This window comes from Platalea leucorodia (assembly GCF_965183815.1).
Source record: "Platalea leucorodia genome assembly, chromosome: 1".
NCBI classification, from domain to species: domain Eukaryota; kingdom Metazoa; phylum Chordata; class Aves; order Pelecaniformes; family Threskiornithidae; genus Platalea; species Platalea leucorodia.
In genome coordinates this window covers 115481496-115504970 of record NC_138823.1, presented here as the reverse complement: position 1 = coordinate 115504970, position 23475 = coordinate 115481496, and the positions used below count along the sequence as shown (strand labels likewise).

The following is a 23475-nucleotide window of genomic DNA, read 5'->3' as shown; positions in this document are numbered from 1 at the left end:
TTATAAGCAGTTTATAGAGTTAATGGGGCCAACTTTTATTGCAGAGATCTTTAGCGGAAGTATCATGAACTGAACTTTTGCATTATTCATTGTCATTTTATCCATCAAACTCGAAGGTTATCCTTTGAAGGATTTTCTTTTCGGCAACTGAAAATCACATAAGGTGATCAGAAGTTTACAATGCTAACCTGGGACTTGAAACTTGTTTTTCTGGGCTCAGAAACTCGTTTTATGATTTTAGACAGGTCTCTTGTGTGACATATGGCAAGTCTCTTCCTATGCCTCCGTTCTGGTTATAAAATAGTATTTCCTGGCCTCACAAGGATACTGGGGATAAATACACTGAGGTGTTCCCACACAATGGTGATGGAGGCAAGACACACAACAAGTAATAAAGTTTTAATTCCGTTGCTAACAAGTATTTAACCTTGTCAGTCTTGAGGCCGTCTTGTCAACCAACATCTCGACCCAAGAAGCTGGCGGACACCCCACATCCTCCACCACGGGCCACAAACCTGGAGCCTGGCGAGACCAAAGACCGGCGCTTCCGCCAGCCGCTTCTGGGCTTTCCCCACACCCCACCCCGGCGCAAAGTTGCCATTTCAGAACGCCCGAGTCCTGCCCTGCCAACACAGGTTTTCCCCACCCTTTCTTTACGCGCCCTGGGCAAGAACCTGCCTCTGCCCGCCCCGCCGCCCGCCATCGCCTCACACCTCCCCCGCCCGCAGGCGGAGCGCAGCGCGCATGCGCCGTGCCCCCCCCCGCCCGCCCGCCCAGCCCGCGGGCGCCCCCCAGCGGCGCATGCGGGGAGCGGCGGAGGGAGGCGGGCCGCCACCGCCGCCGCCGCCGCCGCCGCGCTTCCGGTCTCCATTTTACGCAAACGACAGCGGGCCGGAGGTCGAGGCGGTGCGGCGGGGCCCAGGCCGGGCGGGCGCGTTACGGGTACCGGGCTGTGCCGTCTCCTTTCCTTCTCCGTGGGTGCGGGCGCAGCGGGAGGGCGTCCGGAAGGCGGGGGGGGGTGAGGGTGCGTCGGTTGGGCCGCCGCGAGCCCCCGTCGCTGTGGTTACCGTTGGGCGGGTGCCTGTGTGTGACGTGCTAAGCCGCCCCTCTCTCTGCTTGCTTCCCCCCGCCCCGGCTTGGCGGGCAGAGCTCGGCCGCCGCCCTGCCCGCGGTGTGAGCGCCAGCACGGGGATGGGCTGCCCCAGCTTCCCCAGGAAGTTCGCCCCCGGCCGCTGAGCCCTCCCGGAGCGCCCCGAGGTTCGACCGGCGTCGTCTCCCCGGGGAGAGGGAAGGGCAGGGCCGGCCGCCCCCTGCGAGCAGCATGGACCAAAGCGTGGTGGATCACCCGGTGACCCTCATCATCAAGGCCCCCAACCAGAAATACACCGACCAGACCATTAACTGCTTTCTGGACTGGACTGTCGGCAAGCTAAAATCTCACCTCTCTAAAGTCTACCCCAGTAAGCCGGTGAGTTGTTGCCCAGCCGTTTTTCTTCATCTTGTCGGTAAGACTGGCATTGCAGTAACTTCTGGACAGTCGATCAAGACTTCCCTTAGCTACTCTGCACAATAAACAAGGAGGAGCCCTACTGCCAAAGAGCTGTCTCTGTAAAGGCAACGGCTGGGTGTCTGCTTTCAGGGAAGTTGGCAATATAAATAGCTGCTGGTTTACACGGTTTAAGAAGATCACAATATAGCATCCTGAAAGGTGGCATTGCTGAAGACACTTACCAATGCTCTATTTAGCTTTTTCAGGAACTGGAATTTAGATATCTCAGTTAACTCAGTTGAAGACTAATTTCTGTAAATGTAAGAGTTCTGTCTAACGTAATTACAGTACTTAGTGATACAGTTAAAGTTACTACGATTTAGTGAATTCACGGAGGTGTGGGGCAGATAGATGTTTATGCATAATATTATTTGAAACATGCAATTGAACAACCTCCAGAATTAGTTCCTTTTTTTTTTCCTCTTTAAAAAGCCATTTTTTTGAGATTGTGCTGAAAACTCTGCTCTCGGGTGTTCCACAAACTTGTATCACAGTTGTGACTGTATTTTGAAACTTAATATAAAAGCTTATATCTTTTTTTGTTCGCTAAAGAAAATATGATTTATTTCTAAATTCTTCTAAGTTCTAAAATTGGCAATTAAAAAATCATACATATAATAATAGAAAGATAATGCGGTACCTGTTTAGAATGGCAGTCAGACAGAACAGTATATTTGAAAGTTTGTTCCAGAAAACTGTGTAAAGGGAGTGACTTTGTCTCCACATTGCAGCAGCATGTAGGGCCTAGACCTTGCTGTAGAAAACATCAGACAAAGGTTGCATTTCTGTTGTAAATGATCAGTATTCACCTAGTTCAATAGTAGAATTATTGGCATTGTTGGTTTCCTTTTTTGTTGTTGTTGGTTTTTTTGGGGGGGGGGATAAAGGCAAAATAGTGGCTTTGTGTCTTAAGGGGCATTTCTGCCATTTGGAGAAAGCAGAAGAAAAGCGGTCAACAGCTTAGGCTATGTCATTGGTACATTAAGATCTGTTAAGCAGTATTTAAGAGTTTATGGCTTTAGTTATTGCTGTGAGTAATTCTCTGCTGAGAGAGCCTATCTGCTGTGAAAGAAACAGGAATATGACTTCAGCTGATTGATTGCTGCTTCTTCCTCCCACTAGAATCTCGTCCTGTGACGTATTTGTGTTTAAACACAAGTTTTCTGACTCATCCTATGATCTTGCTAAATTGGGCTTCTAGGAAGAATCCTTAATGAACAAGAGGTTTTTATGTTGCACTGTAGGTTTTAACCAGTAGTATAATATTAAATTTCAGTTTCCTGGAACATAACTTCCACTGAAAATTGGTTCCTCAATATGCCTCTCGTTATTAAACGACTAGTTCAGAATCCCTAAAATTGTTCTGGGTTAAAGAATGGGGAGTTTCTTTGGTGAAAATTATCTCAGTAATTCCAATTTAGTTTGGATTTACGGTACTTTCAATTAAACTAGTAACTGAACACCGTATTTTTATTTCATAGAACCTTTCAAATTAAATTAATAACATGGGAGAGGAGAAGGGAGACATCCTATTAAACACCTATGTATAGCAAAATTGAAAAGTGTATTTGTGGCTTGATATGTTTTTGACGTTGAGTGTCACTGCTTTTTTCAAATTTGTTGAAATCTTTGTGCTTTTAGAAGCTTTTTTTCCCTCCTTTTTTTTTTTTTTTCTTTTTAAACCAGATCAGTGTCAAAAGCTTGTCAATCAAATTTCTACATTCCTTGAATGTGATAGGTCCTGGAAATAACTTCTGTTACAATGCTATTTTAAGAGTGCAAGAGTACATCAGAACACAGATGCTCTAGACGGGTATTGCAGTGTTCTTGAAGTGAAGGGTGTAAAATAGAAATCGGTTGGTAGCACTGCTATACATAGCCTTTCAAGTTTTCATGTGGGACTTGTACCTCATTCTCCTGTATGCATCTGTAAATTAGTTGGTAAACTGATGATAACTGTAATTGTTGTCCTTAAATTTACAATTTATTAAGAGTGTATCTTCAGAAAATGAGATGGTTAAAATAGGCCAACGAGAAGTTAGGCCTTGAGGCAGTGTTGTTTGTGATTTTTTTCGAGGTTAATCTGTGTAAATGACTTCGCTAAATATGCACAAATTCCAAGTATAGGCAGATTTAAATTGGTTTAGTCATTATTAAAGTTGGTATACTTACTAAAGTAAGTCATTGGATAAGCTAAGTGGGTTTAAAACCGTGTTAAATTACTCTGTGGGTCTATACTAAGGCTCGCATTCATCTTTCCCCCCCCACCCCCCCCGACTGGACCAATTTTTCATAGCTAGAGTACTGCAGTTACAGTGTCCCTAAATTAAATGTTTATTTAAGAAAAGAAAACTTGGAGAAACAACCTGTATGTCTCAGTCTGGCAGGTCTTCCATTCAGTGCATTAACTGCTGCGTCGATTACACCCATAAATATGAATTTAAAACTGCTGTTCCTCCTTTCCTTTAGTACCTGTCATCTAGCATATACTTTGCCCACAGTTCTAACCAGATGTGGTTGCTTGGATTTTTATTTCCTATGGAAGAATGGGAGAGAGGCTGAGTGACCAAAATAATCAATGTCTTGTAGCTGAAACAGGATAGCTCGGAAATTGTCTGTGTTTCTAAAGGAAGTTGCTGCTGCAGCTTAGGTTTGGTGGTTTTGGTAGTGTGCTGGGCGTAGCTAACTCGGACTAAGCATGCAGAAGGAGTCTTTCGTGAAAAATGGCAGAAAAAAACCCACTAGCTGCTGAATTCTTGGTTTTAAATACATACCTTTTGGATTATGATCTGAAAACTGTCTTCCACCTCACTTGTAAACTTCAGGTTCGAGAATAATTTTATCTGATGCTATGTTCTTGCTTCTGAAAATGGGGCCACTCTAATTATACATCACAGTTCAGTGTCTGGGCTAGCAGTGAGCATGCTGTTCCTTGAAGCAGGAGGTGTGGTAATGAACCTCCTCTGGCAGAGGATGAGTTGAATGCCTTTTCAGTTTACTTTGGCATATATGTGAATTACTGTGTGTTCACATTTATCACCTCTTCTTCCATCTGCATTAAAAATAAAAAAACAAACCAAAAAAACCCCAAAACAAAACCAAAAAACCCCACCACATTTCAGAATTCCAGGATGGCTTTCACCTTGAGAATCACAAGTGGTAATCCTGTAGCACACAGTTAGGTGTTTAAGTTACAGTATGGGGTTTAAGACCTCATCTTCCCCAGTTAATGTCTCTAGCTTAGTGTGATTAACAGTACTCAGCATATGTGTAACCTTTTCTTTTGTGGTTTTGTAGGGAGCTGAAATGCATTACTGAAGGCTATGTAGTAGTCAGCTTTGAGGGGTCATTTTAATCTAGCAGTTTCTTCTCTGTGTTCATATTAAAAAACATAATTTGTACTGCTTCCATTGTGTTTGAGAAGGTGCTTAATTAGATGGGGTTGAGGGGAAGTTCATATATAAGGTACTGAAGAGAAGAATCTGAATTTGACCATGTAGAAAGCTCTCTTATGAGTGGGACAGGCAAAACAGCACTCCATTGCCATGTTGGATGATGGTACAAAGATTTGGAGTTTGGGGTTTTTTTTGTTGTAGCTGTGTTTTGCTTGTTTTGTTTTAACTTCTTATGTGTCCTACTTAATCTCCAGATAATCTGTCTCAGGACCCAGAAACAAGGTTTCTGAGACTTTTCTTCTGGCTCCACTGGTCATTCTAAAGCAACAAGTTTCTAATTTACAGTAAATCAAATTTTTCTATAATCTCGATGCATGCTGCAAATTCCAGTTTTTCTAAGAAGGCCTTTCCCAAATACAAAATGCAAGTAAGCTTGTATTCTGTTAGCAGACTGTTCCTGCTTGAAAGGAGCAACCAAAATGGTATAGTTCAAAAGAAATTAGTCTGGTGTGAGAGACAGGCATTTTTTGTTGTTGTTTTAAATGTAAATAGAAATATACTGCCTGATGTTGAATTAATTGCAGCATTTTATCCATTGGAGCTGCAAATAAATAGTTCCCTGTGTTGTGAGACTTATAAAAACAGTGTATTATGTCACTAATTAAAAATACAGAAAAATGCAGAAGAATATAGAAAATGATTCTTCAGTAAAAGTGGTAACCAGGTCTGTGCTGTTGGTGGCAGGTAATGCACTCATTTTTTTAAAAGCTATGTATTTAATCATGAACAGCTAGTATGAATTTAGGAAAAAAGTTAAAGCAAAAGCTTCTCAGATTTAATGTGTACTTTTTATAATTATTTCCTTAGAGTATCTATAATTCTTTTTTTCTAGTGATATGACCAGATTTTTTCAGGAAAAAAACAAGTTCTGCAACTTTTGTATGTTCTGCTGAGTTATAGGGAATCTGTAAAAGGCAATTGCAAGAAAAAAAAATCTCAAAACTTTTGTGAAAGCTTTTTCTAGTCACAGAGATCTGGATCTCAGGTATTTGTGTCTTAGTATTAGTGTGAATAAGACTGCAGAGTGGGCAACAGAAGGCTGGGAGAGAAAGAGGAGAGATGTTCTAAGACTAGCTGTTTGCATGATGGGGAAATTCTTCAAATATTTTTTGCTGATAATGCATGTCTGTTCCACTGATGTTAGGCTAGATTTCTTCGTTTAACATTTGCTTATGTTAGTGCTCTATTTCAAGTGGTAAATGCTATTGTATTAATTTAGGATGCAAGCAGTAGTTGCACTGAACTGATGTATCAGTTGGATTCTCTTAAATATTCAACCATATTAAAAGAATATGAGCTCTTAAAAAAAAAAAAAAGAGGAGCTGTTTAGTCAGTTAATTTAGTTAAAGTATGGTAGTGACCCACTAGCATTAAGACTATTTAAAACCCTTTCTGACAGCATATACTGAATTGAGTGGGGTTGGGGTTTTTGTTTGCTTGTTTTCTTTAACCAAGTAAATGGCCTATTGCTTTACTGTACTGGACATCTTACTGTAGATAGGTACCCCAGATAGTTTCTTTTTAAAAATAATTTCGTTGTTATCTCTTCCATGTAGAATAGTTAAAAGTTATTATCTTATGAATAGTGTATCATTTGTTAAAAAAACAAACAAACAAAAAACCCAAACAACTAAAAAAAAAAACCCCAATTTTGTTTGCATTACTAAGGTATTTTAAACTGTGGAAGTATAAGAACAGGCAAAAAAGCTTAGCAAAGTTTGAAGGCTACCTGAAAAAAACAATATCCTTTTGCTGCTTCATGCTTTTTAATGTTTTCTTCCTTGTTTCCTCTTGTGATTTTTTTTGTTTGTTTGGGGGGGGGGATGGGGGCAAGGACCAATAACAGAAATTCCCTGTTGAAAAAGATAGTAATTTGTGCCCTTCTTCTGCATATTTTAATTATCATTCCATCATTCTACTAACTATTTTTGGGTGGTTTGTTGTTTTGTTTTGTTTTTTTTTTTCTTTGCCCCAGCCACTTTTCCATCTACTTTTTCAGCACGTGCCTGGGAATGGGAGCAGGCTAAAGAGCAGATCTTTAAAAGAAAGGAATTTTTGAATATACTTGATTGTTTTCTTAAGCAGCATTTGCCAGTTGAGTGTTGTTAATTGTTATGGCACTCTTGCTGAGTGCATAATAGCAGAGTACTTCTTCAGAATCAATTTGCAAGTTGGACTTGTGAAGCCTCTGAAATGTTTTTAAGGCTGTCTCTTGGTGGTTGGAATTATAAGGGGTTTTCTCATCTGCAAATGTTATCTCCAGCTGTATATCTGCACAGCAGGAAAAACCTAAATTCCTTTCTTTGTCCCATCTCCTAGTCTACAAAGGATCAGAGACTGGTGTATTCTGGCAGACTGCTTCCTGATCATCTGCAGCTGAAAGATGTTCTCAGAAAAGTAAGCTTTACATCAACACCATATGATATTTGATCAAAATCCCTTTTTGGGAAATAGGAATTTAGATTTGTGTTGTTTAGCTTCAAATTTTCATTGTTGTATTGAGAGATGTAACCATATAATGTTGATATGTTCAGGAAAATGTATTTTTAAGTATCCCTTGTATATAGGAGTGTGATACTTGTGGATTGAGGCATGTTTCCAATTGGTGGGAGAGCAAATAGGCTATGTAAGTCCCAAGCAAGTGATACGTAGCGTAGAGTGACTTCTTTGGACAGTTCCCACTATGACCTAAAAGGAATCATTTAACAGATGTGTTGGTTTGGGACATCATTTCATTTCTTGTACATACTTAAATCCAAGAACTTACATTAAAAATGGCACTTGTGTAAGCAAATTAAGGGTAAAATATTTGTGTGCAAAACCAGAATTCTAAATTCCTGAATGGTTTTGCTGGGAAAGCTATTTGTTGTCCTGGTTTTATTTGTCAGCTATTCACCGCTCCTGATGATGTTTGGAAGTTTGTTGGTTCTTGCAGTTTTTTGTTTTTTGGTTTTTGTTTGTTTGTTTGTTTGTTTTATTCTGCTGGTTTATCTTGAAAAAAATAATTTTACTAAGCTAACTTTGGATTCTTCAGTCAATGTGTAAATTAAATCCAAATCCTGAATGCACATGACATCTGATGTAGGAAATCTTGAAATACATGCACTTGGTTCTCAAATTGGTTCAAATAGTTTGGATTGATGCTACCAAGTGATAGGGACTTCCTTAAGTTAGTAAAGTTCTTAAAAATGTATAGGATAAGATGATATTTAGAGCAGATTATCAAGAACTTTTTCAATTTCGATGGTAACAGAAAACATAATGCATTATGCTGAGTAGTCTTAAAACTCCTTGTAAACAGATCAGGACGCATCAATAGCTATCTTTGGAAAATACTTTAGGTCATTAAACAATTCCACAGTTTTTAATCCTATGAAATAGGTAAACTCTGTAATACAGCACCTGGGTGTTGGTAATGATACTTTTTTTGTAATGTATTAAGGTAAAAATCAATGTACAGACTGCAAGTGTGTTGCACTTTAGTATGGAGGGAAGTATCTAAAGGAGATTAACGCTTTAGTGAAAGTGGGCAACTGAACTTCTGTATTAAGTATGGAGAAACTGACGCAGAGGAATCTTGAGTAATGCTTGAGCAGACTAACATTGTTTTTACTTTATAATCTTCATTCTGAAATAGATTTGATTAAATTGGATTTAACTGCATACCAAAAATGATTGACATTTACTATGTATAGGTTTACTAGAAAACTGGAGCTGGACTATTGCCAACCAGTATATGTCCTGTACTACTTAAAAGTTCATGAAAATGGTTATGTAACTTATCTAAAGGCTTAGTTTTACTTGCTAAGGACAAAATGAAGTCTGAATCCCTTAAATTCACTTGGCCTGCTTACAGCAGACTAGTTTTAGGAAACACAATTTCAAACCTTGCTTATGTGCTAGAGGAGAAACTTTGCCTAAGTAATGTCTTCCTTCACTATGCAGGGGCTATATTTGACTTTAAAGGCATTTTAGTAGCTATAGGCCTTGGGTTTAGTTAAAGAAATTCAGTGAGTTTAGAAACATACTCATCAGTCTTAAGCACAAAGTTAAAAATTTTTGTTGGAAGGAGTTTTTTGTGCTCAAGCTTTTAAGAGCTTTTGGAAAAAAGGTATGATTACTCTGAAGTTCCATCTCATTCTCTGCCGTATTCTTCCTACTTGATTACCTATAAATTCCTAATATTATCTGAGGATTGACTAAATCTCTCAATTTAGCTTTGTGATACTTGGTCTTTGATACTGAGCAGTGTCATTTCACTGATATAAAATACCTTGAGGATGGAAGTTGTGGCACTCTTCAAGCATAGTGATGTCCAACACATTATGTATAAATAGAAATAAATTACAGTAAACTGTCCCATTGAATAAAGCTGTACACTGTAAGCTTACAAGTAATATGCCTAGCTTCCTTTGCCTTTCTGAGTGGCATAATTTCTTATCTAGAAAGAAAGTAACTAGTTAGGTTAAAGGCTTTTGACATGGTCAGAATGCTGATCGCCTGTGTTCAGTGCTCTCTGATCATTTACTATCACCAACTAGTAAGAAATTATACTTAATGTAATAGGCGGTGCTTGGGGCTAGAAACTGACACATGTGGAGGAGTTTAAATGAACGTGGATAGGCTATGCCAGCAGTAATGCACAATGGTGTATAAAGGCAGTTATCCAGTTTTCTTTATTTCTAAAGATTAAAAGTTAAAAATGAGTAAATGTGTGTTAACATTTTTTTTTATAGTTTAAAAAAAACTCCAAAGCTGGTATTTCTAAATGTCATCTCATTAAAAACTGCAGCTTCACTGTACCATGCTGATTTCAGAAGAGGACAGAGGGGGCTTTTTGTTGCTTTTCTTGTTTAAAATTTGGTTACTGAGGAAGCTGTAGTGTGCAATTTAAATACGCAGTCATAGCTGTTCTTGTTGCTATGGCCATATAAGCTTCAGGCATGCTGATATAATGGGGTGTTTTCATTTGGTATGGTGAAATAGCTCCAGATTCAAGTTGTTATGGCATCCATGTTGGGGGAGGGGAGCACATTTATGAAGAATGGGTGTGGGCTGATTACTTACATGCTGACATGGCTTCAAGTGGTGCCACTTGTTCACTTCCTCACTTTCAAATATTTAGGAATACTCAAGTCCCATTTAGCACCACAAATAGCATTCCCTGAGCGTGGAATATCTCCAGGGGCTCTTCAGTTGGGCATCTGCAGGTTAGGCTTGAGCCAAGCTTAGACTGGAGTGAGGTGGAGGCAACGGCTGGTACGTTTTTCTTATCTTGGTCTGCTTGTGGAATTCCAGCACCCACATTTTTCGCTTACCCTGATGTCTTTATTGAATAACACTCTTCATTAGATCTCAGTGCGAATGTACGCATTCTTCACTTTAGGGAAACTGAGCCCTGTAAAGGGTTTGGGATTCTTCCAAAATAAAAGTTAAAGCTTATGATATACTTCCTCATGTTTCTCTGTGTGGTCTTCCGTTGGTTCTGCTCTACTGCAGTTCTAGTGAAAACTGGGGGTAAGTGAATGTTCAATATGTTATTGTGGACAGCTGCTAAGAAAACATTAGTGGTGAAACAGAAGACTTCTCTTGTGCTAGGCTCAAATTTTGCTTTATGGTCTCTCCATTTTGTATAATGTTTCTTTACTGATTGCAAATGCAGCTTTGAAAGCGGAATTTTAAAGACATTTTTTGCTTGTAAATTTCTCAAATATTGTTGCTTTAGCTCTTCAATTTCTTTAATTTTTAGCAAGATGAATATCATATGGTTCATCTGGTATGTACTTCCCGGACACCCCCAAGTTCTCCAAAACCCAGCACCAGTAGAGAAGGTCACGGAGCTTCGACCTCCAGCAGTAGCTCAGTGAGTTTTTTTCATACACAGGACATGAATTTCTTCTACACTGAGGAAACTTTCCAGGAATTTCTCTATTAATTTTTAAAATTCGGCTGTAAAATAATGTGGTGAAAGTAGAGCATGCCATATGAATTTGTACAATTAGACTTGATTATTTAAGGGTGTCACTTTATTGAAACAAAGATGACCTTTTTTCAAATTGTAATACGATTATGTTTATTAGATGATAAAGCACTACTTTTTTTAAGCTATTTTTTATTGTTAGCACTTTATCAAAAAGTATATTTTCCTTTCTCTCCATATCCCCATAACTTTGGCATAAATTGAGCAGTGTATTCAGATTTAAAAAAAAAAAACCAACCAAACAAAAAACCCAACAAAAAAAACCCAAAACAAAAACAAAAAAACCCAAACCGTAAGTTCTGAATTATTTTGTGAAAACTTGTACTGCTGAAGAGAGACCAGTCAAATTGGTGCCCTCGTTGTGAGATAGACAGGTGGAGCTTGGCCAGCGTTCGTTCTGCTTGACAGGAATTGGCCAGTACTTACGTAGTAATGTCGAGGTAGTTTATGTAGTAGTGTCAAGGTAGTCATAGTGTCTGTAAGATGGTTAGAAGTAGAAAGTGTTCTTAATGTTTTATTAGATAAGCTGTTCATAGAACACCTGTGTAGTGTGTTTTGAGTCTTCCCCTCTTCACACCCTCCAAAAATAATGATGTTCTTTGATTGTAGTCTGTTTTAACAGAAGGGCAGTTAACGTTTCTGTTGATGACTTGGTCATCATCACTGTAATTCTCTTGGCTTTTTCCAGAGCTGGTAGTATCACTAAATGACCCTTGAAGGTTTGTCAGAAAGGAATGTATACAATACCACTGTAGGCACTTATCATCTGTGGTGTGTTGATGATCAGCATATGGGAAATACCCTTCCAGTAATAAGCTGTCTACTTTCTTCTGTCGATAGGGTGCTGTTTCTGGCTGCTATGGCATGGTCAGAAGTATGAGCAGTTTAAGCAATAGTAGAGAGTGGACAGTGGTTACATCGTTTTTTCAAAGGCTGTATTTGTATCTCTGTTTGCAAGCAGGACACAGGGGGCCTGCTTTGTGATTGTTTTATTGCTACATAGATCAGTTGTAAATGTTGTATTTAAATGATTGTATTAATGACTGCTTAAAGCAGTCAGTACGCACAGTGTTAAGTTCATAATAATTTGAAAGAAACAACCTAAACCCAAAGCTTGAATGGCCTTTGTTCTTCCATTTGTTTTTATTTTTATTTTTCCCCCACTGTCTAGTGGTAAATTTTTCTTGTTTTCCTTTGTAGGGCAAATGTGATATGGATGTCTTAAGTAATTGCAGCTCCTCACTTCCTGAGTTGTCAAAGTTGAAGAGGATTTTCTACTGAGTAAACATTACAGTAATGCTTAGCAACAGGATTTGGGGATTTATTAAAACTAAAATAATGCATCTCGATGGCCAAATTGCAGTCTTGTTCTGGTGACAAATAATCTAGGAGAGCCAGCTGTTGTCCTATTTCCAGGGTTTAGTATTGCTGTTGGAAAGCATTGAAGGTCTGACACACTAGTTTCAGGTGTGTTTCTGGGAGCCTAAGTAGTTGTAGCTACTTCCCTATTCCCACCCGCTGCCCCCTCCCAGCAGTGAGCACAGCAGTTTGGATTGGGCAGCTGGCACAGTGAAGAGGATGATAAGTAGAAGAGTAAAAGGGGAAACTGAAGACAAGAATAGAGGAATGGTATTTTAAGCCGCTGCAGGCACTGTTGTCTCTGAATATAAAGTTGTATCCTGAGGTTGTAGTTATTTTTGTTGATGGTAGCCACTAGAATTTTTGCTGCTAAATATTCTTTGGATTAAGCTTTAGTTTGGTTCAGCTTTTTGAAACTTTTGATTCCCAGTGACTTGTGGTTTTCTCTGGGACCTATCAAGTGTTGAGTCTTTCTGAAAACTTCATTATTTTTACATGTGCACCTGAGTGCAGTTTTGACTTTCTGTTTTTACTAAAGGCTTGCCAGAACCAATAAAACCCCAGAAGACTTGCCTGGTGCTTATATTCTCAGTAAAACTTGTGACAAAACATTAAAGCAAATAGTTTTCAAGACACAGTAGTAAATTTTGTAACTGTGGCAAAAAGATCCCCAACTTCAATTTTGTTTATTTTTAAGAATTTGGACGGTTCTGGATCAACTGCTGCCTCACCCACAAACCAAGAAGCTTCATCTACATCGTTGAACACTAGTGCAGATGGAGTGAGGCATCGTAATCTGCAAGCACAAAGCAATCCCATACCTAGCCACCAGTTCCCTTATTTAATGCAAGGGTAAGTGAGATTGAAGCAATCCTCAGCTCTTTGATACTCTTTAAAGTACTTCAAATGTTCAGTTACAATTATGTTTCTTTCACAGTCTGCAAAATGATTTGGCTAGTTTATCTTGACGCATAAGTAACATTTAGAAACACTTTTAATATGAACATTAATGTTTTTAGCCAGGAGTCAAACAAAAGTTAAGTGTTCTTGGTGCTCCTCTTCAGGCTTCCCCCCCCCCTTCATGCTTTCTACCCTCAACTTCCTGTTGATAAGTGCGGCTGTAATATTTATCTAGTGGATGTAGTTAGTAATGTAACTGATAAAATTGCTGCTTCTGTTTGCCTTTTCTAGTCCTTTATTGTAATCATCAACACTAAATTTGTATCAGAATGTGATGGTTCTTAGTTTTTGACACATAAGAGATGTAACTCTTCGCTTCTCTATATTGGATTCAAATATAGAAATGATATGCCGGTGTTCTGAGTACATGTAAGTGCTTGTGTATCTACAACAGAATTTTTAAGTATTTTCATACATACCAATGAAATGTAACCAGTGTACATTTCTAGATGAGATCTGTTATTACATAACTTTCAAGATTTCATCTTTTTTTTTTTTTTTTTTTTGCACTTAAAAAACAGCTTTAGGAATTTTTAACCCATGTGACTTTTGCAGCTTCTTAAACGTTTATTTTCTTCCAAGGGGAAAATGGGAGCATAGTGCATTCTGAGATGATAGCTGTCATTTCCGTAGGGAACGCTTGAAAGATTTCTTTCTGACAAGGCGTTCTCCCAGTACTGTATAGATTCTAGAGATTTTCTTCGGAGAATGTTGAAACAAACAAACAAACAAAAAATGTATGCACCTGCTAACAGTAACAATTGCTTCTGTCACTGGAAAGAGAACAGGTGTCAAGAACTGTTGAAAATTTATGTAGTTTCAGTTCAATTTACTTGCTCTCTTGTTAGCCTTAACCTAGACTTTACTATTCTTACTAGTTTTCATCCTGAATTCCTTCAAGTCTTTTTAATCATTTATCTGAAATGTCCTGTCTACTGGGAAGAAATTGCCTTTCCAATGGGTGGAGCACTTATGTTATTCTGACCACATGCATCTCTGCAGAAGTGGTTATGCTTGCCTTTATGACAAAGCTAGGTGACGCTAGGTTGACTGTCAAGACTGCTGTTTGATGTAATGTAAATTAATTCCAGAAGCAATTTATTGTGTGTTGTGTAAATTACTAATCTGTAAGAAGTTTTAATGTTTTTCTAATTAGCTTTTCATGTAAGCATACCCTGAGAGTGAGTTTTTCATCAGTATGCATGGTGAACTGAATAGCCGATGGACTTAAAGGCAGCAGAACCATTTTTCAGTCTTCTCACTGAAATAATTCAGTTAAAATACAGCGGGAAGCATCAGTTTGGAAGACATTACTGTGTCTGAAAAAAAGAATAACTTAAAAATACTAAGTCTATGTCTGTGTTAGCAAGTAATGTGGATTGAGAGGAGTGGATCCATAGACTGAAAGAGGTGCTGAGAACCTGACATCAACACTACACATATTTCAGGGTTTTCTGTCTTACTTGGACTGTCTCTAGTTTGGTCACCTGTAATAGGCAGCTGTTTGTGGCTAAAGAGCATTAGCAGTGCACCTAAATCACATCTTGCAATTTAGTGTAATCCAAAAGGAATCCGGATGGTGATCCAAGAGCATTCTGTGGTGCAAACAAAACTGTAGTAAGAGGAAGTGACTAGAGATTTCAAAAGTGCAGTCCTGACCTGAAAACAAATGCCAAAATAAGTGAACTCTAAATAATCTTAGGCCTTTTTGTAAAAGTAATTTAGTGGAATGCTATCAGAACTTAAGGTAGATCTTTGCTGCAGACTGCTGGGCACTAGCTGTGCTCCACTCCAAATAGTCTGTGCCCAGTGCCTGCTGTAGTTTGCTGTCATCTTAAAAACCCTTTTTACAGCTTTCAATAATCTTCTCAGATACATCTGTTTTTGCTTCAGGGCACTGCTACTTGTATTCCAGAAATAAGAAATGCCTTCTGTTTTTTAGCTGCTCTTTTAAACATCATTCGGGGCAATGAAATCTGGCTTTAATGTAATTTATGCACAGACTGAGACTTGTTAGGAACAATGAAGATTCGTAGCTGAAATTTGCATTGTCTTGTGTTTTTTTCCTTACTGTTTCATGACAAATGCTTTTATTCTAGCTGCACGATGAACTATAGGCTCTACTGATGGGGAAAGGTCTCCAGATGTTTGAAAACATATGTGAGGGTCAGTTTGCTTGAGCATTTTGCAACACTTCCATTAGTAAAGTAATTTGTACAACTAAGTAACATAAATGTTAGGTGATTAAATGATCATTTTGATGTTTTTTCGGTTCCTGGCACAAAGCTTCAATGTGTGAGTTGAATACCCTTTGGGAAAACAGCTAACTCGGATTATTAAAATATTACAGAGAAAGCAATTTAAAACTTTTTGTTGCTTTTGAGCTTTTGTAAATGCTGTTTTCTAAAAATCTAGACTTGAGGTGGGACTCGCCAAGTAGTTTATGTATCTACCAAGTCAGTCTTCTGCTGTGGAGAGCAAGCACAGCATTGTCTGCTCCTGTGGACTTAGTTGTGCTACGCAGGTACGAACAGAACAGATGGGCTCAGTCCTGAAATGGTTGGCATTTCAGATGGAAGAGTACTTGGAAGCAGTAAACAGACAAGAAGCATCAAGGCAGTGAGATTATTTGTCAGGTGTAGGCAGCCCATCTAATGAAATGTTTTCATATTGTGTACATAGTTATGTTTGAAAGCGAACAATAAATGACAAACTGACAGCATACAGTATGTTCTAGCACATAAATACCTGGCTTCATCAGTAGCCTTTGCTTGCTGTATATTTTTTTTTTGAAGTAGCAAATAACATAGCGGAGGATATTGAAATATCACTTGAAGTTGATATCCCAGACTCATATGAGACTAATGACCTTGACCCACAAAGACATCTCATTTAGTGTTAAACGCAGTTATTGTCAGTCATGCAGATGACAGAGATTGAGCTTTTAAGTCTGAACAAAAAGTCTTATTTTTTCCATTAGTGGTGAGCAGTATGATGACACTAGATAACTACTCTGACCTTACCCTCAAATTGAGTCCCAGTTAGCTCATTTTAGGTGTCTTCCATAGACCAAAAGAAGTAATTCTGAGCTTTCTAGCCATTTAAGGAGTAGCATGCCTCTTTCTTTTCAGAATATTCTGAATCTACCTCTGCCATTTGAACCTTAAAAACCTGTCTTCTGACTTAGCAGTCTGCTCTACTTTGTACTCCAATCTTGGAATGCCTGTGCCTATCCAATTTGCTTGTCTGCCCTCGTGCTGTTGCTGCCATTCTTTTGAAATACTTTGCTTCCTGCCTCTCTTTCCTCCTTTTGGAAAAAGATGAGGAGAAAGCACGTGCTACTTTCCTTTTTCTTCTAACAGCAAGCTGGCTTGTTTTGCCGAGAAGGGCCTCTTCATTTGGAGAGGTTCTTCTCACTGAAATACATTACACTGTGTTTAGAGTTGTTCCTGAATTTCAAAAGCTAACTTAATACCCTGGCAGCTGTAATAGCTGTATAATCGACATCATCTGTCTCATTCTGATTTTTGATGAGCAAATAAAATACTGCTGAGCTAGTTGGCATTCTAAGGCAGAAGCCAGTTCTTCAATATTGATGTCTACTTTTTCTCATTAATGGAGTCAGATCTTGAAAAGTTAAGTCTTGCTTCTCATTAAGTCCCATTTCCTAGAAAAGCCATTGGAAAAAAAAAAAAAGGAAAAAAAAACCACTAATATTTCAATGGGAAAGGAAGGAACATGACGTAACTGAAGTCTTCTGTGGTTTGTCTTGGTTGACTGGTTTCTTAATCTACTATTAAGCTTTAAGACATCAAGAAGGCAACTTTTGAAAGAGTTTGGAAGAAAGTAGAGGCTTAAATCCTGTAGTATTTCTAAAAGATGTATCTGTGAGGGAGGGCTATTAGCCTAAGGCCTCTCAACTTTTGTTGAGCTCAACTTAGCAGTTTTAAAGAAGAATCACCCTAAAATCTGTAACTGATGAGAAAAAGAATTGGTGAATTCCTGCAGAACTTAGGCAAGTCGGGTAGCACTTCTTATTGGTGACTGAGCTGGAGAAATAGCTGTGGTTGAATAGCAAGTGGTCCTGCCTGTTTGCATCCCTATGTGATATTCTACCTGCTTGAAATTGAGACATTGCTCAGTGATTTGTCACAACGTAGTACTTAACGACACCCATGCAGAATATTTGAATTGTCTTTACATTTTGAGGGTCAGATGTTTTATGAGGGTCAGTGTTTTACGAATTTTGGAGGAGTCTCATTTCTCACAGGGGATAGAAAAACACATTCTTAAAGCTTGCAGCCATAAAGGTAAAAGCAAGATTGATATTTTTCAATAGCTGCTTGACAGCTTTGTGGTTCCAGCATGTTAATTAGGCATAAATAAATAGCATCAGCACGGCTGCCAGTTCACCCTTGCAATTTTTGAAAGAAACCTAGAGTATTGCCTATGATAATCTCAGTTTTTATGTGGTATCAGGAAAGTAGCTTTTGTTTTCTTTTCTTCCCCTGCCCCCCAACTGTTGTCAAAACAGGGTATGACTAAATCATAGGTAACAGTTTAGCAGAGGTCATGGAATTGCATGGCAGGCTTTTGTCCAGAATTACAGTGAAATACTTATTCATGTGTAAGATGGAAAAAAGATTTTAATGTCTTCCTCCCATCTTTCTTTCTTTCTGGGCATGTCTTGTATATCTGAATGCCTGGTAGACTAATGAAATCTCTTGGTGATATCTTTGCAGGGAGTGCCTTACTTAGGGAACAGGTGTAGTCTGCAGTACAGTTACAGCAGTCTCAGCTTTTGCTACCTGCAGTCTGAATAAACTTTTCTTCATGCTTTATACTCTCATGCTGTCCTGAAAGATGTCCTGGTTTACTACAGTTCACTACATCAAAATCTTTGGGGAAAGAGTTGGAAATCTTGACAAAACATGCTATATGCTCTAGGAGGTAAGAGAGGCTAAGAAGTTTAAAAGCAGACAAAACCAAACCTAAAACTTATACATAGGAGTTTTATGTCTCTTGCATGTGAACTGGAGTTAAAAACCCATAGGGATGAGAATTGCTTATGCTCAAAATATTGAGGGGGGGGGGAGTAAATAATTTACAGTGTGCTTATTTGCGTTCTTCAGAAGCTGTATCTGAAAGATTAGTTTGTTGTCTTTGATCATGTTCGTTTCTTCATGTCTTTGATCACAGTAGTATTTCAGGTATTGCTTCTAAAAGAAAGTTATAGAAGCTAGTTAAGTTTTCCCTTTACAGCTCCTGCAGCGCCTTTAAGGGTGACCTTTGAACTTGAATTGTATGGAAGAATTTCTGCAGTTACATACACAATTTTGAAAAATTTTCAATATGGATTTGTCCCAGAGATGCAGCTAGTGACAGATGTCTAAGTACAAAAACATAAGTCCTCTTTCTATAGAAATAACTTTGCTTATTGATTTCTTGTATGAAAATATAGTGCTTTTTTGGAATGGGTGGGATGATCTCACTACATGTTGTTTCAGTGTTACTTCAGTGTGCTATTGTAGGGGGACAAATCAGAGGAAGAATGCTACTTTAATTGTTTTTTAATATTAGTGCATTTTATAAATGTGGCAATTTAGAACTGAATATATTTCTTTAAATCCTTTTATAGCAATATAAGCAACCAATTTCCAGGCCAAGGTGTTCCTGCTGGATTTTCTATGTATCCTGCGTTCAGTCCCTTACAGATGATCTGGTGGCAACAAATGTATGCACGTCAGTACTACATGCAATAGTAAGTCTGAATTATCTTAGGTAGTACTGAGTTGCACTAAAGAAAGGAAGGTATTAAGTGTTGTTTGCAGGATCAAAATGTCTGTGTTTTATTTTGTCTGGCTATGCTGTTTTACACTAAGTTTTTTCCAGCAAATTATAAAATCCAGTTTTGGATTGGAATGAATATATTAATAAGTAAAGATTTAAGGGAAAGTGCCGTTTGTTTTGACATGTATTACATCTGAAACTTTGTTTTTATTAGTGTAGAAAAGAAGACAAGAATAAGCTTAGAAATCGTGGTGCATGTTTTTTGACAAACTAGTTTTATGTTTAAATTTTTAGCCAAGCTGCTGTTTCAGCCCAAGTGACTTCCAGCACTGAGCCAGTGAGATCTGCAGTTGCCCCGGCTGTAAATCTAGAACGTGCTCCTGCAAATGAGCCCGCAGCGGTGCCACATGTAGCTGTCCAGGAGAACAGGCCTGTAAACCCCAATGTTCAGATGAATGCACAGGGTGGCCCAGTAGTGAACGAGGAGGACTTCAACCGGGACTGGCTGGACTGGATGTACACGTTCTCTAGAGCAGCAATTCTTCTGAGCATTGTATACTTCTATTCTTCCTTCAGTCGATTTGTCATGGTAATGGGAGCCATGCTGCTGGTTTATTTGTGAGTACAACTGTTGAGTACAGCTGCCGATCTGATATGTGGGGCATGATGCTAGTGTATAATCCATTGAAACCGTGAAAAATTATCCAAATACAAAAGTTTAGGCACTGTTCCTTTACAGTAAGGGGGGGGGGGGGAGGGGGGGAATGGAATTTCAAACAAGCAGAGAAGCTGATACAAAAAAAAAATCTCAAAACATTTTTACAATAAGTTGGATATCACTTATACCTGGAATACAGTGCTCTTAAATGTTGGTGGTATTAACAGATCAGTAATGTCGAAACGTAGAATTTTGCCAACTAGAAGTGGAAAACAGCAGTAATGCTTGATATTTTGGACTGATGTCATTCATTGAGAGTTTCTTTACACTGTAGTCTCCATCCTCACAAGGACTGTTCTGTTTCTCATGCAGATATGATAGTTGAAATCAGAACATGGACACTTGAAAACATAGGAGAGGCTTATTTAGTTTACAGTGGTAATGTGGGTGGAGCCTTAGCTGAAGTTTAAATTTTTTTCCCCACAGAAAAAGAACTTTAAACTATGAAAATTAAGGCTGCCTTTGAAAATTAATGTAACTTGAGTACTTAAAAATGGGGAGGAGACCCCAAAAAAGTACTCTACATATTTAATCACCTCATCATGGTAAATTTTTCATCTTCTGGAACAGAGGGCTGTGTACAGCACTTCTGAAACTTAAAGAACAGCTCTTAGCAAGACCCTTCTTAACCCAGATATCAAAGAATAGCCATTCGATCTATAAGTAAGACTTGCGGAAAAATACATGTAGCTTCATTCATTTGAAAGTACTTGAAGAATTTACTTTAGTAGTTAGGTGTAGCAGAAAAATTGTATTCCTTCCAAAAGAGAGGTTTTCAACTGTTCCATTTTCTTACATAGACACCAAGCTGGATGGTTCCCCTTTAGGCAAGAGGGAGGCCAACAACAGGCAGCCAACAATGTGGAAGTGAACCGTGATGGGCAACATGCAAATAATGCTGATCTTGAAGAGATGGTGAGTAAGAGGAGACATGAGACTCCTATGTATTATATTGTCAAGTGTGCTGTAATGTCTGGACAGAAAGTCAACTTTTACAAAACGTAGTCGATTTAACCAGGAAGCTTTCAACATTGTCCTCAGTGTTGTGCCTTTTGCTTAAATTCTGTATTTTTCCAGTCTGACAATTATTGATTGTCTGTACTTCAATCACAGACTTTCTTCGTGCTAGCTGTTCTTCAGGAGGTTGTTCTGAGAGAAGTTACTTAATGTAGGAAGATACTGCTGGTTACCTTATGTCAGAGCTCTGAAAAGAAGCAGTTGAATTGCTTCAATTTCTGTTTTTAAAGGAACGACTTATGGATGATGGGATTGATGAAGACAGTGGAGAAGATGCAGGTGAAGATGCAAATACAGAGCAGCAGCCTGGTTTCATGGCTTCTGCTTGGTCCTTTATCACAACCTTCTTCACATCACTCATCCCTGAAGGGCCTCCACAGGTTGGCAATTAAGGTGGAAAAGGAACTGTGTCAGGCAGCCTCAGTAGCCATACGTAGAAGTGGAGCAGATTCTAGAGTGTTTTAAATACAGTGCAATTTCTGAAAATTTATAATGTTATCTTCTTGATCATGGTGTACAAAAATGTGTTTTTTTTTTTTTTTTTTTCTTCTGGCTTTCTCATGCATTGACTATTTTAAGCACAAGTGGACTACTAAATGCTTTCTTTAAGATTCTTCTTTTTCTGAAGAATAAACTGTAAAAATACTGGTCTTCCATGTTTTATTTTAATTTCAAATGTGTATTATACTGAGGCAAAAAGCTTGTACTTAATCTGCACCATTACCTCTTTAAAGAGCTGTTAAACACATGAATGTTGACAGACCTTTCCAAATGCTATCTATTCATCTGAATAACTTTAATGTACCTTGTGTTAGTTTTATGCAGGGTATGAATTATCACTTGGGATTTGGAGGTTATATCATTCCTGAAAGAATGCTGTAAACACAAGGATTACTTGTTAATGGCATGTTGTCTTCATGCCACAAAATACTAAGCCTCTTCTCATATATTTAGAAAGCTAAAAGCTTTTTCTTGAGGCTATACTGAAGTTCACTCAAGTTGGAGATGTTTGACAGCTCTTCAAAGACAATTGACAGTGATGGGATAAACCTTAAATGTTTGATACATACAGTGCTTTTTAAGAAAAATATAGCTGTACTGGGGGAAAAACATGTACATTAGGTTTTTTTAATAAAAACTGTTACGGTAACTCTTTTGGATGTTTATATGCATATTTGAATGCAAACAACTAAATAGTGCATCATGAAGGATGAGAATATGGTAGATTTGAGTGGAATAAAGTTATCATCGTGGCATTACCGATACTGACTAAAGTGGTATGTTTGTAGCAGCGCATACACAGTTAGGAGTATGATCTCAACAGCAGGATATCTGTATTATTAAACTTAACCTAATTAAAACTGAGAAAAGGAAAATTGTACATGAGATAATAGCACAGTGCTGCTGTAAGTTTGTTCTCAGTTGCTTTCTTTAGATTTTAATCATAGTCAAGAAGTCTCATTTGTTTTTGTTCCTAATTCTGAAGCTATCATGTTTTATCTAACTTAAAAATTGCTGCAAAGATTCTGTTATACTACAGCCAAAAGAAAGCTTATCCAGTTTCCTAATTTCCAAGTACAGGGCAAAGCTCTTAAGTAGGTCTGAACAAGTGAGAAATAAGGGTTTATTTTTTGCTTGCTCATGTTGAACTGCTGAAGCTATGCACTGAAGTTTTAAAGCTTAAAATAATACTTTCTTTGGGTTTATACTCTGGACCGTTTGTCAGGATTTCTAGGCCTTCTTGAGCATTGACTCCTAATTGGGAAAAAATAAATTTGAATTAGTGATTTTAATTTAAACAGCTTAGAATGTTCATTGAGTTACAAAATAATTCTCATTTACAAATCTGTCAAGAGGAGACATTGATGCTTGTAAGACTTAAATTTCTATTATTTTATTTGCCGTGTAGGCAGCAACAATGAATAAATCATGTTTAATTATGGTGTTTTACTTCCCTGTTACTGTGGAGAGCTGCTCTCAATTTAGGTTTTTTACTACATAAACATGAAATGTGTAAATTGATGAAGAATTTTTACCCTTTCATTTGGTGGGTGGATCTAACTTGACTAACATTTAAGAACTATTACAAAAAATTAATGTTTTTGAAGGAATGGCACAGAGTGGCAGTCTTGGATGTCATAAGACTTATTTCTGGAATGCATTGAAGGGGTTTCATCTGTTTGACCTGTGTGTTCTCCCTCCTGCTTTTCCCAAAAGTTCATTTTTTTTTTCTTCTTGTCCTGCGGTTAGTGTATCTGTAACCTGTGCAGTTAAAACCTACTGGTATCCAGCTACTAACCGCTGTTAGTTGCTTCTTGCTGTCATTGTTGAGGTTTCCTCATGAGTTTCCATGCTACAGGAAGCAATTGGTGGTAGCTCTCTGCTATTAGCAGACTAGATTAAGAAAGTTGCTCTTATGCTGTTAGCCCTGATTTGGTTAAAAAGTGTAGAATTGTCGCTGCTTGCTCGTGTTCAGACAAGGAGAAATTTGTTTATAGGTTACACAAGGTTGAGACAGTGAAATAGGAGATCCTGGCAGTTATTTAGATACTGAGGGAGATGTTCTGAGAGTTTTAATCAGATCATAGAGCTGGAGCAATGAGCTGAAGAAGCCAGACTTCCACAAGAACATTTTAAGGTCGTTGAA

General features: G+C 38.2%; 1 protein-coding gene across 6 annotated transcripts; it reads left to right on the top strand.

The window, feature by feature from the left end:
• The first annotated feature begins 838 nt into the window (after positions 1-838).
• HERPUD2 (HERPUD family member 2) lies at positions 839-22641 on the top strand. Of its 6 annotated transcripts, none has more exons than XM_082305205.1 (9): positions 839-942; positions 1148-1468; positions 7324-7401; positions 10754-10867; positions 13041-13195; positions 18942-19064; positions 19388-19711; positions 20612-20726; positions 21059-22636. In XM_082305205.1, the coding sequence occupies exons 2-9, from the start codon at positions 1322-1324 to the stop codon at positions 21218-21220; spliced, it is 1218 nt and encodes a 405-aa protein (XP_082161331.1). In that variant the 5' UTR covers positions 839-942; positions 1148-1321; the 3' UTR covers positions 21221-22636. The 6 variants fall into 6 exon arrangements, with proteins under 6 accessions (XP_082161331.1, XP_082161333.1, XP_082161335.1 ...); XM_082305207.1 differs by lacking the exon at positions 21059-22636 and adding an exon at positions 20925-21026; XM_082305209.1 differs by lacking the exon at positions 18942-19064 and having other exon boundaries at positions 21059-22641.
• Positions 22642-23475: the final 834 nt, after the last annotated feature.

Bases quoted from the DNA above. Each gene is read 5' to 3' on its own strand.
- HERPUD2 (XM_082305205.1), top strand. From the start codon at position 1,322: ATGGACCAAAGCGTGGTGGATCACCCGGTGACCCTCATCATCAAGGCC. The intron at 1,469-7,323 runs GTGAGTTGTTGC...CCCATCTCCTAG, and splicing joins AAGTCTACCCCAGTAAGCCG to TCTACAAAGGATCAGAGACT. The intron at 20,727-21,058 runs GTGAGTAAGAGG...CTGTTTTTAAAG, and splicing joins ATGCTGATCTTGAAGAGATG to GAACGACTTATGGATGATGG.